Here is a 16,694-nt window from a genome sequence, read left to right on the forward strand (position 1 = left end):
CCCATCTTTGCACCCTTTCAAGAAGCTCGATATCTTTCTTTATGTGCGGTCTCCATACTTGAACACAGTATTCCAAGTGTGGTCTAACAAAAGCCTTATATAATGGGATTATCACGTCCCTATCTCTACTGGCAAAAGTTCGATAGATCATCGATAGGACACCATGGGCCTTCCTTGCGACCTGTTTACAATGCTCAGAGAATTTCATTTTTATGTCTGATCGTATCGTAACACCCAAGTCCCTTTCCTCCAGTACTGGGTTTAGTTGAACTCCACCAAGTGAATAAGTTATTTTGGGATTACTGTTTCCCAGGTGTAATACCTTACACTTTGTTGGATTAATGCATAGCTGCCATTTTTCTGACCATTCCCAAAGTCTGTCTAGGTCTCTCTGAAGAAGCTCAGCTTTGACAGTGATCATTAACTACTCTGCCAATTTTAACATCATCTGCAAATTTAGACATCATACCCTCAAATCCTTCATCAATGTCGTTTATGAAAATTAAAAACAACAGTGGTCCTAATACTGATCCTTGGGGATCCCCACTTCTTACATCAACCCAATCTGAGGAATAGCCATTTATCACAACCCTCTGCCTCCTGCCCTGAAGCCATCCTGATATCCATCTAAGGATTTTCCCAGTGATTCCAACCTATTCCAGCTTATAAAGGAACCACTCATGTGGGACTTAGTCAAAAGCTTTGCTGAAATATGAATAAAGTGTCGAAATTATTCCCTAAATCCAGCTCATGAGTGACCCTTTCAAAATAGCGAACTAGATACGTTAAACATGATTTTCCCTTTACAAAACCATGCTGAGTATCCTTAAGAATTTCAATTCTATCCAAATGATCCCGAATTCCACCCTTGATCATTGCCTCCATGATTTTCCCTACCACTGAAGTCAGACTGACAGGTCGATAATTTTCCACTTCACTCTTAGAACCACCCTTATGTATGGGAGATACATTTGGCACTTTTACAATCCAATGGAATCTCCCCAGAGTCTACTGGTTCCTCTAGTGATGCTCGCATAATTAGCCTTAATGGTTCAATGCACTCACTTGCCGCCTCCCTTAAGATTATAGGGTATATTCTATCAACTCCAGGAGCCTTACTGGCCTGTAGGCTCAAAAGTTTTTTCATTAAATAATCTTGCGAAATTTCAATATTATTAATTACATGTTTTTCAACTTCGCCCCCACAATTTCCCATTGCCACAAAAGGTTTTTCTTCTGTAAATATCGATGCAAAAAAACTGTTGAGTTCATCTGCAACGGCAGCTGATGTATTTAATACTGTCCCCTTTTCCTTATGCAAAGGTCCGATCTGGTTTGTCCTACTCTTCTTAGCATTTATATATGTGAAGAATTCCTTATCCCCCCCCCCCTTTGCTCTGTTTGCTAGCGATTTCTCATAAACTGCCTTTGCCTGTTGAACCTTTTCTGTGGCTCTGTTACAGATCATCTTGTAGCTGTTATAGGCTTCAGTACTTTTTATTGCTCTGTAACTTTTCCATGCTACCTTTTTTCTGCTCAAGTAATGTGGCAACTTCACTATTCATCCAACTTGGAACCCTCCTCATGGAGTATTTTTTTAATGGTAAATACGCATTCAAGGCAACTGTGATTAATGTTTTAAAAGCATACCACAGTTCAATTGTTCAATCGTTCTCTGTGCAATATCTACCCAGTTAATAGAGGCCATGTAGCACCTTAAGGCATTGTAATTTCCTTTTCTGAAATTATAACCCATTCCTTTGCCTTTTATTACTGCTCCCTCTCTCTCTCTTCATCATCCACAGTAGAACTTCGTGATCACTTCCTGCTACTGGTTCGTCTACTGTCAGCCCTGTTATGTCATCTGATTCATGTGTGATGATGAGGTCTAGGATATTCTTTTCTCTAGTATTTTCCCTGACATATTGATACAAATAACAGGCATCTAGTTGATTTAAAAGTTTTGTTCCCCATGTTGAGTTTCCTTTCCATTTTCTCCAATCAATTAGAGGCAAATTGAAATCACCCATAATAAGACACTGACGCTTACTTGCCCATCCCATTTGCATGTAGAGGCTTTTGTCATAATCTTCACAATCACCTGGTCTGTAGATTACTCCTACTCACATTATACCTTTGTTTCCAGCTATCTCACACCATACAGATTCTATACTAGCACGTGAAACGTCTGAATCTGGGAAAGCTATCGTTGCACAGGCTGCTTCTTATAAAAAGCATTACCTCACCACCCCTTCTATCTACCCTATCCTTCCTAAATACATTATACAAGCTGTACTGAAACTCATCATCCCCTATTTCCGGGTGGCACCACATTTCCGTAAGCCCTATTATGTCCGCATTACTTGTTTTAACCTGCAGTTTGAATTCGCTCATTTTATTGATGACACTTCTAACATTACTATTAAACAATTAAGACTTACTGTTCCTGTATATTTAATAACCCTAACACAACCCTGAAGTTTAACATTGAAGTTTTTTAGGCTCTCTTCATTGGCATTAGCTACCCGCTCACTTGAAATGTTTCCGCCCCCAGAACATCTAGATAATATGTCCAGTTGGGGAAACAGATGAGAACTCTTGAGGTATGTGCAAGAGTTACTTTGACCAATATTATCAGATAAATGCTTGTCAGTATTACCCACATCCCTCCCCCCAACTAACAGTTTCCTCGAACCTTTAAGGTATCCTCAATAATACTGGCAAAAACTTTTGCACCACCTTTGTTTAAGTGTATCCTCTCTCTACAAAACAAATTTGTTCTACCTACAAGTGTGGGCCAAGCTGATAGAAATTTCCTCCCAAAAGCCTTGCAGAGTCCTTCAAGTGTTGAGTTAAACCACAAGGCTTTTAACATATAATCCTTCCTATTGTGTCTGGGCAGAACTGCAGACACGTAGACATTGTGGCCTAGCTCGTGGCATTTCCTCAGCATGGCCCTGTATTTTTCCAACAAATCGTCAGATCATGTACGTTTAATGTCATTAGTCCCCACATGAATAATAATATTCTCTTTACCCCCCCCCCTTAAAATCTGACAATCTGTTGGCGACATCATTAATAGTTGCTCCCAGCAGACATACCCTGGTTCTACTCCACCTATCCTTATTACAAAAAATATTCCCCGTTTCCCTGACAATAGAGTCTCCTAATAAAACAAAGTTCTTTTGAACCAGAGTAGTTTGCACTTGGTTTTTCTGTTTTGAGGCCTGAATTGGGAATGCATCACTTCGTAGATTGCTGGAGTCTTGAGTCCCTGACGAGCTCCCAGATGCATTATTCTCGAGGGCAAGCACCCATTTTTTCAGTGACTCAAATTGTTCCATCAGTGCACCAAATTATACTTTAAGATCGGTGCACTCCTTACATCGATCACAAAGAAAAGAATCCCCAGGTGAGCTATGATTAGTCACAAGGTCGACCTTGGAAAACATTCCACAGGTTCCGCAACGGATTATATCATGACTCACTTGTAAATCGCCATCGTCTATTTCTGTGTGAGTCACGATACCCTGTGACGTGTTTAAGGCAGATCTCATAATTACCATTATAAAATTAGCTAAATATCAATGAAAATTAACTTTAAAAAATAATATCTATAATATTATCAAAATCAACCTGTTACAGGAAAACCTATAACAGAATAATCCAACAATATACTAAATAAATCAAATATTTAAAAGCAATAATCAACAGTAATCCAATCCACTAAACTGAAGAGCCCTGACGAAACGTGTCCGCTCACCTCGAATGTCAACACTCGATGAGTGTTGATTAGTGACGGTCGACCTGTAGTATTTTAATATTAGGAGTACAGTAACTCGATTATCCCTCATATGTCTATATCTATATTTGTTTAAACATTGAGGATGCTTCAACAGTTTCATTTTTTCTTATTTTCTTAAGTTCTAGTTCAGTTATTATCATTGATTGCATCAGAAATCTTTTTGAAGTTACTAACAGTTAAATTAAGTTTTAAGTTTTGTACTGGAAACAGAATTTTATATGTTAAAAGTATTTGCTTTCTTGGACACAATTTTAGAAACTAAAAAAGCAAAATAAATTTCAGTTAATAATATAGTAAATGAGTGAGTGAATGAAATGGCTTAGTAGTATTATTTTTAATTATGTGTTATTGTTAGAATAATGTTTGTTCATTATTTACTCAGCATACACTGAAAGAGCATAAGCAGTTTACCTAGGTTATAATATTTTGGTTACTTGTAGAAAATTAAAAAAATATAATTTTCTTCTTTATATAGAAAGTTTAACTTTAAAGAGGCAACAAACTACTTCATCATTAAACTCCGAATCCAGGCAGACTGTTTGTAATCATGATACTGATGATATGGATATTGAATTTGCACGCTTTCAGGTAATTACTGAAGAACAAATTCAGTCTTATCTTTTATAATTTTAATTGGCTCATCAAATAAATCTGCGTTTAAAAATATTTCTCTGCTGTAAGATAGGTTATCAGATGTTGTTAAGTTACATCTTCAGTAACAATCACACAAAGCCTATTATGCAGTAGCGAAACACCTCCCACAAATTTCATGAATGAGCCCCCTGTGCTCTTTGACAACAAATCCAAACTACTTGTCAGAGTCCCCCTAACCATCTGGCCCCCTTGCAGTGGCTGATCTGCAGTATGCTGGTTTCATCATTGTAATCCAGAGGGGGGGGTATAATTTTAATATCTTTCGAGTAACCATACTTATGTATAAATGGAATATTTTCTATATCTTTGGAAATGTTTGATTATGTTCTGATTAGCATGTACAGTATAACTGTTATTTTGGATTGTGCAAGTAAAGGATTGGGTCTTTATGTAGAGTTAGCAAAAATTACAAAGTTGTTGTTTGCATATAATATTTTTTACAATTGAGATGCTTTTCCATATATCCTAGTGACTTTACTTTAATTCCCAAATTTAAGTCAGGAATTAAATTGTAATAACAGGAATTTTAGTTACCTTGGTTTAGAAATATGTATATCTTTGTCAGCAGATATGGTTGATTTGAAATATCAATAATATCATAACTTTACAAAAATAGCACACTGAAACTTAATGAATGGAATTGACTTTTTCACATGGGCCTACCTGGCCTGTGCCCAGATTGTGGGTACAGGCCAGGTAGGCCCATGTGAAAAAGTCAATTCACATGGGCCTACCTGGCCTGTACTTTTTCACATGGGCCTACCTGGCCTGTGCCCAGATTGTGGGCACAGGCCAGTAGGCCCAAACGTAGATGTTATTGTTGACAATTAATTGGGCTAGCTAGTCGAATGATTGTCTGAAGTGATAAGTGTTTTGAGAGGGCTGCATAGCATTTTTAATGTTTGTCAAAGAAAATGACAATAATTGTATATCCAGCCCAATAGCTTAGATAATAGGATTAGGAGCGGTGCATTTCTCCTCATCTGAATTACATGGTGCTCCCGTAGTGATTTGTGTATTATCAATATATATAAAATGCTTAGGTATGCTTGCCCAAATTTTTTTTTTATTGAAGGCGATGACGATGACAATTTTTTTTTTTTTTTACTGTTTACAAAATTAATACTCTATATATTCACAAAAAAAAATCATTACAAAAAAATAGAAAAAAAATAAAAAATAAAAAAAAATAAAAAATAATTTTAAAAAATTAAAAAAAAAAAGAAAGACGAGAAAACATAATCAATTTAAGTTTTAAGAAGTGTAAAAATGGCTGAACTGTGTGTAAAAACTTTGAGAAAATGTAGAAGAAATGCTAATGAAACATTAGAGGAGAGATCTGATAGACTAAGAGACTAAAACAAGACTCTGCGACTACGAAAATGGACAGAAAACATCGAATAAAGAGAATCAAGATTGGAAATGAGAAGACAAGCGAAACGCCGCAGGACTAATAAAATAGAATTACTAGATGTGAATAATCAACAAGCTGTAATTAATGTGGAAGAGCATGACATTGGAAATATGTGTTACAACTGTGAGTATTGTAATGCAAGATATTGGGGACATGAGTTAAACACATCGAATAAATACACTAAATGCTGTCACGATGGAAAGGTTTCACTCGACTCACTGTCTGAGACACCTACTCTATTACGAGAGCTGGTTACAAGGAATACACGTGAAGCAAATAATTACAGAGAACATATACAAGAGTACAACTTAGCAATGGTGTTCGCATCAATGGGTGTAGAGGTTAAATCACCACCTGGAATTGGTCCATACTGTTTTAGAATGCATGGTCAGATTTACCATTTTGTCTCACTGCTATATCCAAATGAGGCAAATAAGCCAGGATATGGACAACTTTATATTTTTGATTCTGCTGAAGCAACAACAAAACTGCTTGAAAAACAATCAAACCATGGGTGTATGGCCGAAGTAATGCAACAATTGGACAAGATGCTGTGAGAAGTTAACCCATTTGCTGAGTCATATAAACAAATGCATCAAATAACTCAGGCCAATCCAACAATGAATGTGCACATGGTATTTATAGAAGACCTGGACTTAGATAAGAGACGATATAATTCACCTACATCCAAAACAGAGGTTGTTGCAATATTTGTTGGGGAAGACAGGGAATCACCTGCAAATAGAGACATATGCATATATCCCATAGGTGACTGCAGTAGAACTATATATCACCGCTAAACAAGAATGGAGATCCTATGGTGTATCCGTTGCTATTCCCGTGTGGAGAGGGTGGTTGGTACGAGGAACTACAACACGCAGAAGAGAGAAGAACTGCAAAAGGTATTAGAGTAACACAATTGCAATTCTTTGCTTATAGACTTTTGTTGAGACCTGGTTTTAGCCTCATTCATAGCAGTGGGAAATTATTTCAGCAATACATTGTAGACATCTATGTGAAGACTGAAGGATCTAGATTAAACTATTTATGCCATAATCAGACTTATCTACGAGTGGATATGTACCGTGCAGTAGAAGCAAGAGCTCAGAACCAAAACTTGAGATCAGGGAAGATGATAATTCTGCCTTTGACTTTCCAAGCAGCCCAAGATACATGCAACAAAACTATCAAGATGGTATGGCAATTGTACGAAAATTTGGGAGACCTGATCTATTCGTTACATTTACTTGCAATCCTGCCTGGCCTGTGATTGTGAATGCAATGGAAGGAAAGCAATGACCTGAACACAGACCAGACATAACTTTGCGAGTGTTCAAAATAAAATTTGCAGAACTGCTTGATGACATTCTCAAACGGAATCTTTTTGGTAGTGTGATAGCCTTCATCTACATGATAGAGTGCCAGAAACATAAACTACCACATGTGCACATACTCCTCACTCTGTCTACGGATTCTAAAATGCACACAAAGGATGACATTGACAGAGTCGTAAGTGCAGAGCTACCATGATTAAAAACAAATCCAAGGTTGTTTGAAATCATCACAAAGTGCATGCTACATGGTCCCTGCAGAGTGCTCACTGCACGATATCTGTGCATGAAAGGAGGTGCATGCAGTAACGGATTTCTGAAAGAGTTCAAAGACACAACAGAAGAGAATGTTAACGGCCATCTGATATATGAGTAAAGAGAAGGACCTGCTGTTAAAGTAGTAAAGTATGACATTGACAGTATGAAATGGATTGTACCTTATAATCCATTGTTGTCGAAGAAATTCAATGCACACACGAATGTAGAAGTGTGTGCCTTCGTAAGAGTGTAAAGTACTTCTATAAATATGTTTATAAAGGTCACGATGCGGCATTTGTATAATTAAAGAGGGAAGGTACCGATGGTAGTTTGGTCTTTGATGAGATTCAAACTTTCTCAGATGGACGGTACATTAGTGCACCTGAAGCAATGTGGCGTTTGAATGAGTTTCTGTGTCGGAGAAGTTGCACTCCATTATAAGATTGGCAGTGCACCTACCTGATCAACAACAAGTGATCTTCCAAGAGGGCAGAGAAGAGGAGGCCTTGCAGCAGGAAATGTCTACAAAGACCATGCTTGAGGCATGGTTCGAATTAAACAGAAGAGAATGTGCAAGCACAACGCAATTCAGTTACGCAGAGATACCAAAATACTACATATTTGAGAAAAAATCAGGCAAATGGAAACGTAGGCAAAGAGGTGGAGATGGTGTTATTGGACGTATGCCTGTTGTAAGTGTTCAAGACAAAGCGCTACTATCTACGCATGCTTCTTACAAGAGTTACAAGTTTTGAGCATTTGCAAACAGTCAGTGGACAATTCTGTGAAACATTTCAGCAAGCTGCAGAGAACATGGACTTTTGAAAGGAGATAGGATATGGCATGACACTTTCTGAGGCAATCGAGGCACGTACACCAAGTTATATACGATTACTGTTTGGAATGATATGTGGATTTGGAGAACCAGAAGATGTACCTGAACTGTGGGAAAGACATAAGCAGGGCATGAGTGTAGATTTCATAAGATGTTATTCTTAAGAAACTGGCCCTCTCTATGCTCTTGCAGAAATAAACAAAATGTTGAAAAATTATGGTCTGAGCTTTCGAAAAGTGCATCTACCAGCTGTTGAAATGATGACAACATCTCTGCATTTACAATCATTTGACGTTTTGGAAGAACAAGTCAAAGTGATCGCAAATGCAAAAAAATTAAACAACAAACAAAAAATGGCATTTGACATTATTCTTGATGCCATATACAGTAAATCAAACACTAATCATAACAGTTTTTTTTTAGATGATCCGGCTGGAACTGGAAAAACATTTATTTACTCACCTATACTTCACACCATACGAGGCAAGGGAGATAGTGTTACTCCTGTTGCATCTACTGTTATATTGCAGTGACTATGTTAGCAGGAGGCAGAACTGCTCACTCTACGTTCAAGATACCTCTGCTTCTGAATGCGACTTCAACATGCAATTGAAAGCTGAACACAGAGGAAGCTAAGGCATTTGTACAATGAAAACTGATAGTGTGGGATCGAAGCATCAATGATGTTCACAACTTTCAAGCAGTACACAGACTACTGTGTGATCTGACATGATTAGACAAGTCTTTTGGAGGCAAAGTTATACTATTAGGTGGAGAGTTGAAGCAAGTTCTACCAGTGATATTATGAGGCTCAAGATCTCTGACAGTTGCCAGTTGTATAAAGAAACATAGGCTATGGACCCAATTCTATGTACTGAAACTTACATGTAATATGCGAACAATAGCAAGCAAAAAGGAATTTTCCGACTGGCTATTAGAAGTAGGCGATGAAAAAAGTGTTTTTCAAATACACAAGACCCTCACCCTGTTTTTCAAACACACAAGACCCTGTAGAATAACTCTATGGACATTAACTTCAACACTGTTACTGCTCAGCAACTCAAAGGCAGAGCAATATTGAGTGTTACAAATGAGGATTCTTTGGAACTGAACAACAAAGTGTTAGACCGTATTCCCAGAGAAGAGTCTGTTTACAAAAGTGTGGATACCATTGCATGCGATGAACCAAGTGAGCATCTGGCATACCTGAAGAATTTCTCAACAGCTTAATACCCACAGGAATGCCTCTTCATGAGATAAAACTGAAAGTAGGGGTGTAATCATGCTACTACACATTTATATCCTAATCATGCTGCTACACATTTATATCCCATACATTTAACATCTTCAATGACCATCAACAAGTCACAGAGACAGACTTTTGAAAGAATATTCTTATACCTTCCGAAACCTGTATTTAGTCACAGGCAACTATATGGGCTCATTAAGTGTTGTATTTGAGAAGAATGAAATTTTTAATTGTGTTTATAATGAAATTTATGAATAAATAAATAAAATGTGTTAATATTTAATTAATAACCTTTAAGATATGATACTGATGGCATATGTTACACCGGGTACAGCTAGTGTCTGTGAAATATGTGGTCATAGGTCAGTTTGCATGCTGTGCAGGCTGAAAAACCCACAATTCATTGGGTGGGGGAAGCCTACTTCATTTGCGTGAAATGGCTAACAACAACCTGGATTAAAGAGAACTTGAGAAAAATCCTCTAGCCATCAATGGAAATTGAACCCAGACTGCTCCAAACAAAAGGCAAGCAGTGAAGCATTGTATAGACAAAGCTGCCACAAAGGGTGTTTTCAAATATCATAATAAAAGACTGTTTATAAAGAGTTATGCCTGTCAAGACTCCTTAATATCTGTTATTATAATTATTATAATTTTTATTAGAAATATAATAATAATAATGGCGAAATGGAGTACCACCATTATGGTCGAGAACATCACAACCAGACTAATTCACATCAGGAGAGGAATCTTTCAGGGAGATGCCCTGAGCCCACTGTGGTTCTGTCTAGCACTTAACCTGTTATCCACCATGCTCAGCAGCAGTAAGTATGGATATAACCTCAAAGAAGGAAGGAAGAACCTGTACACTCACACCCACCTGATGTACATGTATGATATCAAGCTCTACATGGCAACTGAGAAGCAACTCCAGCAACTACTCAGGACCACCGAAGAATTCAGCAATGATATCAGGATGGAATTTGGTCTAGACAAATGCAAGACCCATGGATTGCACCAGGGAAAATTAGTTGGCTAAAACTACCAGCTACAGACTGGTAAAGAGATTGAAGCCATGCAGAGGGATCATTTTGGTTTAAATTTCATTCAATTTTAACTAAATTTACTCAAAATTCCCTTCATTTGGAGACCTACAAATACCTGGGGATGATGCAGGCTCAGCAGTTAGAGCACAAGGAAATCAAGGCTTGCCTGACTGAAAAATACCATCAGAGACTTAGAAGCCTGCTGAAAGCAAAGCTGAAGGAAGGGAACACAGTTAAAGACATAAACACCTATTCAACCCCAGTGCTAACATACTCCTTCAGGATTATAGATTGGACTAACACTGAACTGGAGGATATCATGAGAAAGACAAAGGCAACGATGACCAAGAGCCGTCAAAACCACCCGAAGTCAGCCTTACAGAGACTTACAATCGCTCGGAAAGAGAGAGGAAGGGGCCTGATAGACCTCATCAAGCAACAGAAAACAGTGATGGCTAACCTGAAGGATTACTTCCAGAAACACACAGCAGTGCTCTTCCAGGCCATAAGGAAGATAGACAAGTGGTATACCCAACTCAACCTAAGTGAGGAGTCCCTCTCACCCAGATAGCACAAACGAAGCTAGAAAGATAGGCAAAGAAGACACTACAATGACCTCCATCAAGATCACATAGATAAAATTGCTTCCAATGCATGGCTCATGAGTGGGACGCTCTTCCCTGAGATTTGATTTGATTTTGATTTTTGTGGCGCAAAAACAGCAGGGTTATAGTGTGACAGGAAAAGGTTAAAATTAAAAATTACTTCCTTGAGACTGAAGGATTCATGCTCGTCATTCAAGACCAGGTAATCACACCAGAGACTATAGAAAATACATCGCCAAGGAGCCTGGAGTGTCAGATGACATATGTTGATGATGCCACCTGGCCTCAGAAACGAGTCAACACATCACAGGGGAATGCAAGGTGATCACCCAGACTGAGTACATTTGTAGACTAGACCAGGTAGCCAAAATAATACATCAGAAGATAGCAAGGAAATACCAATTGATCAGTGAAAGTGTACCATATTACAAGTACGAACCACAGACAGTACTTGAGATCCCAACCCACAAGCTCTGCTGGGACCGTGCCATAATAATGGACAAGACAATCCCACACAACATACCAGACATAACCCTTGTCGGCAAGAAGGAAAAGTCTTCCTATCTGATTGACATAGTGGTGCCCAGCACTGGTAATTTCCAGAAATCCCATGAGGAAAAGATCAGAAAGTACACGAACCTAAGACAGGAGATCAAAATGATGTGGCATATGCAACAAGTAATGACCATCCTCATGATCTTGTCAATCACTGTTATTGTGCCTAAGACCCTACATAACAGCCTATAAGCAGTAAGTCTGCCCGAGAACACCTCCAAGGAACTCCAGAAAATCTAAATCTTGAATATCCGTAGGATAGTTAGAGTTCCTCGACCAACAGTGACACTGTTGTGAGGAAAATTTTTAAAAAATGCATATATGCCTAGGCAGATCCTGATTATATTTTTCCACTTGTTCTCAAAACCTATGCCCTGAGCTTACTCCTATAAATGATGACTAAGTGTTTAGCCAGTAAAATAATATCTTTAATATAAATAGATACTGAATATCTTTAATTACAAATAGATACTGTAGCTTTTGAGACAAATCGTGTCTCTTCTTCAACAGAAAATGGAAAATTTTGAGATAAAATTATTCTAACGGACACAGTTGTGCATGTGAGGGCACGAGGTAGGTCATTCAATCATTAAATTGGTGTTTATTCTTGCTGCATGGACATGTGTAGATTTTCTCCAGCGCTTGTCTAAACCTAAAACGGTTGTCTCTAAGATGGAGTGTAGTCTCATGCCTTTGCAGCGATTCATGGCTCTCGAATTACACAATATATTGAGTGACTCTAACCAGAGGCGGTGGCAAAAGTGTTGGGAGTGGTCAATTAGGTTTAGACAAGCGCTGGAGAAAAACTACACACGTCCATGCGGCAACAATAAACACCAGTTTAATAATTGAATGACTCATCTCGTGCCCTCGCACGCCTCACTGAACACACAACTGTGTCCATTAGAATAATTTTATCTCTAAAGTTTTCATTTTCTGTTGAAGAAGAGACATGATTTGTCTCGAAAGCTACAGTATCTATTTGTAATTAAAGATATTCAGTATCTATTTATATTAAAGATATTATTTTACTGGCTAAACCTGATCATCATTTATATCTTATGGATTCCAGTACAACAGGGCCATTTATCCTGGAGCTTACTCCTGTTCTGTTTTGCCTTTTATATTTTCTTATTCCATTGGAATAAGAAAACATAAAAGTTTGCACATATCCAGAAAAAAGTTTAGAAATTTGCATATATCCAGCCAATTCCTAAAAAAGGATTAACAAATCCCTCCTATCAAATTATTGTCCCGTTGCACTTACCTCTACTCTTTCCAAAGTAATGAAGAAATCCATTAACTGTCAATTCCTAAACTATTTTGAAACCTTCCATCTGATCAGTGATCAACAGTGTGGACTTCATCAGTTTTGATCCACCTGTGATATTTTGGCTTAAGTCATTCATCTGTGGACAAATTCAATAAAAGAGTTTGGTGAATTCAAGCAGTTGCTCTTGACATTTCTAAGGCCTTTGATTGTGTTTGCATAAAGATCCTCTTAACACTTTAACTACCGCGGCAGCCATACATGCTCGACACCATTATGTGTTTTTCAGGCACTGTGTCTTGCCAACACCGTTTCAGTGGGAGCTGTGTCGGCTGTATAGTGCTGACGATTGTTGGAAATTTACATTATTTTTGAAAAGTGTGGCCTCAGGTGATACATGTGATGAAATTTGCATGGAGCTATTAGAAAAAATAAGCAAGTAACTGGTCATTATTTAAAAATTCTTTATTATTACAAATTTTATAATTACAAAATTATAAAAATTTATGGTGTTGTCCAAAACACTCCAAACACTTGAAAGGCTGACAAATACAGTCTGGGCAATACGTCGAAACTCTTTTCTCCTTTCTGCTAGCAACTGATCTTCCTTCTGACTCTTTAAATTTTGTGTAACAAAAAATGCACATTCTTCTAACTCTCTTGTTGTTTGTGTCAAATTTTGTCATTAGTACAGGTAATTCCCGACTTTACGAGTTAATTTGTTCCTAGCGTGCGCTCGTAAAGCGGGAATATATTACCCATAGACATAATGTTAAAAATAGGGGTTATGTTCTCAACAGTGAAATTAGTTTGTTTAAACAATGATTGATTTATCCAAAGAAAGAAAAATGTAACCTGTAAATTCAAGAAAATTATAATAATAAAGAAATTATTTATGACTTACAAATGTTAAAGAATGTTTATTCTTCATCATCATCGACTAAATGCACACTCTTTGATCGCTCATTATTGGCTTGGCACTCGTTGGTTTATTGGACAAGGAGTCGAATATGATGTTCTCTTTTCTTTATAAATTTCAATAGCATGCGTAAGCATTTTTTAACGGAACGCACAAATTGCAACTAATACGATTTGTGCAGAATAACAAGTTTACAAAGCTTAAAAAAAAAAAGTAATGAAGAGAAGGTTCTGAAAATTTATTTATGCTTTTTATGATTGAAGATTTCAGTAAAGGGGAAATACATTTCACCATTATAATGTAAAAACCCACACAATTCCAGTTATCAGAATTATTGGCAAATGCAATAAGATCGAGTTTACTTCCCGTTTATAATTAGATGCAGTAACAGAAAAGCCCAATAAACTGGAAAGTGCAGATTGTTTTATTGTTTTATGATTGTGACCTCCAGAAGTGTGCTTTAGAAAAATATCACAAAGGCGTTCAAAATTGATTCTTATAACGGAAACGTATGATAACGATGCAAGGGTAGGTTATTTTAATGATTTGAATTGGAAACTAATACAATTTACACTATAAAAACGACCTTTTAGAGAGAGTTATATAGTGAAAATTTCAACTTCCAAGGTCGTGGAACAAATTATCAAAAAACAGTGTATTATTGGATTCACATTATGATATTTTCATGATATGATGGTGTCCTGGAACGGATTAATATCATAAAGAGTGGTGCACCATGCACTGTATTGTATAGCTATGCGTGTGGTTTGAAATGCGGTATTTATGAATGTTTAACATTCATTTTTTACAATTAATGTTCATATTTTCGATTTTGTCGATACTTGAAAAAAAAAAAAAAAAAAAAACTCGTAAAGCGGGAATGCCTGTATATGAGTTTTACCACATTTTGGCTTTTCTCGTTTCTCTTTCTGTTCTATATTTAGCAAATCCGTAACTACCTCTTCCCGAAAGCTTCTTATTTTTATTTGTTTTCGCGTGGCACTCTTTGTATACCACGTATGCTTTGACAACTGATATTCCAAATATATATTCTATTGCTAATTTCCGGTACCACTTTACCCTCTTTCTTAGCAGTGTGGCATACGAACCCATTTGATCCGACAGATCAATGCCTGCTTTTCCCTTATTATATGCTAGAATAGGAAGTGTTTTTTTTTTTTTTTTTTGGCTTCTTTCCGTCTTTCTTTACTGGTGAAGGGTCCATCAACCATTTCTGAGGCATGCTTTGTTGTTAGTAGTCTCACATCTCGAGCATCTTGCCACTTTAGGACAATAATTCCATTTTTTTCTTCCTTGGTGATCATCTCCCCTTTATTTAGCTTTAAGTACATGACTTGTTTGGGTATAAATTTTTTAATCACTCGTAATGTACCAACAACTTGAGTTTTTTGATGAAGAAACAATAATGCCAGATGGTAACTGGTATAAAAATTGTCTACGTACAAGATGCAACCTTCATTTAGAAGTCATTGCAATAACTCTTCACAGAACTTTACAGCTAAACCTACGAATTTTATATAATTTTCAGATTTACCTGAATAGATCTTGTTCAGCCAGGTATATCCTTTGTTGGAGCATAACTTAAACAGCTTGATTCCATACCCATGCACTTTATTTGGTATATATTGTCAGAATATCAGCCTGCCCCTCCAAGGAATAAGAGTTTCGTCAATGATGAAATCTTGGCCGGGGAACAATATTTTCTGATATTTCAGCTGCAAAACATTTATCGGGTGTTGTATCTTATTGAACCTGTCCCCTGGAATAGCAGTTTCATTGTTTGAAAAGTGAATGAGTTGCAACAACAATCAAATCTGTTGCAAGACAATTTTTGTTACTAAGTTATTTTTATAGATAGGTTTGGTTGACCAGTAAGATGCAATACTCCCCAATCTTACTAGTCCCATCCACATAAGAAGCCCAGAAAACTTTCTCATCTCATCAGCAGTTGTTGGAACCCACTTTTTTAGACGACTTTGCTGTGAAGCTCAGGTACTCTGAATTTTCTGTTCGGCATATCTGTTTGTTTCTGTTACAGTAAGATTTATTACTCCTTCATCAAAAAATAATGAAAACGCCTCAAGACGAGTAATGTTTCTTGATACGTCTATTTGCAGTCCCGATTTGCCTGTAAAATCAAATCTTTTTTGGCATCCTTCATATTCAGTCCATTCAATAGCTTCATTTGTTTCAGTTGCTTCAATCTCAGGTTCTTCGGTCTTTTCAAATTGCTCATCAGTGTTTTCTTCTGCCATCCAGTCTTGAAGCACTTCTTCAATATTTTCCAGTATTTCAGTATCTCCTTCTTCATTTGAAGAAATATCCCACTCAGGATCTTTTACCGAATTATCAGAGTCGAAATCTTTTTCATCTTCAGAATTACTACTAAGATTTTCAGCAGTTTCTCTCAGTTCCTCATCTTTTAGTAATTTTCTTTTGCGTTTTGGATTATAATTTTTTTTTTTTTTTTTTTTTACAAAACACTTGTACAAACTTGCAGAGAAACAGAACACAATAATAATGGGGATAATACAATACAGTGCACTAATGAACTTGTTTTCACAAAATTTCTAGCAATACCGACAAACTTATTGTGATGTTTGAGAGTTTATTTTATCGGGATTAGTTTTATTGTAGTGCATGCTGCGCATGCAATAAACTAATCATAAATGACCTTCATATGTATGCCTTAATAACATCACATGTATATAGCCGACACAGCTTCTCAAGAA

General features: G+C 37.0%; 1 protein-coding gene across 2 annotated transcripts in view; it reads left to right on the forward strand.

Annotated features, from left to right (window-relative positions):
• LOC150089527 (zinc finger CCCH-type with G patch domain-containing protein-like) overlaps positions 1-16,694 on the forward strand; it is a 183,747-nt gene that overhangs the window by 18,492 nt on the left and 148,561 nt on the right. For both annotated transcript variants that reach the window (XM_090368646.1, XM_090368647.1), the window contains exon 3: positions 4,281-4,393. In XM_090368646.1, coding sequence (XP_090224772.1) covers positions 4,281-4,393 — 113 coding nt within the window. The remainder of the gene's footprint in view (positions 1-4,280; positions 4,394-16,694) is intronic.

The sequence above is a fragment of the Mastigoproctus giganteus genome, chromosome 2 (genome assembly GCF_048544385.1).
Source record: "Mastigoproctus giganteus isolate SK-2022 chromosome 2, ASM4854438v1, whole genome shotgun sequence".
Classification (NCBI taxonomy): Eukaryota; Metazoa; Arthropoda; class Arachnida; order Uropygi; family Thelyphonidae; genus Mastigoproctus; species Mastigoproctus giganteus.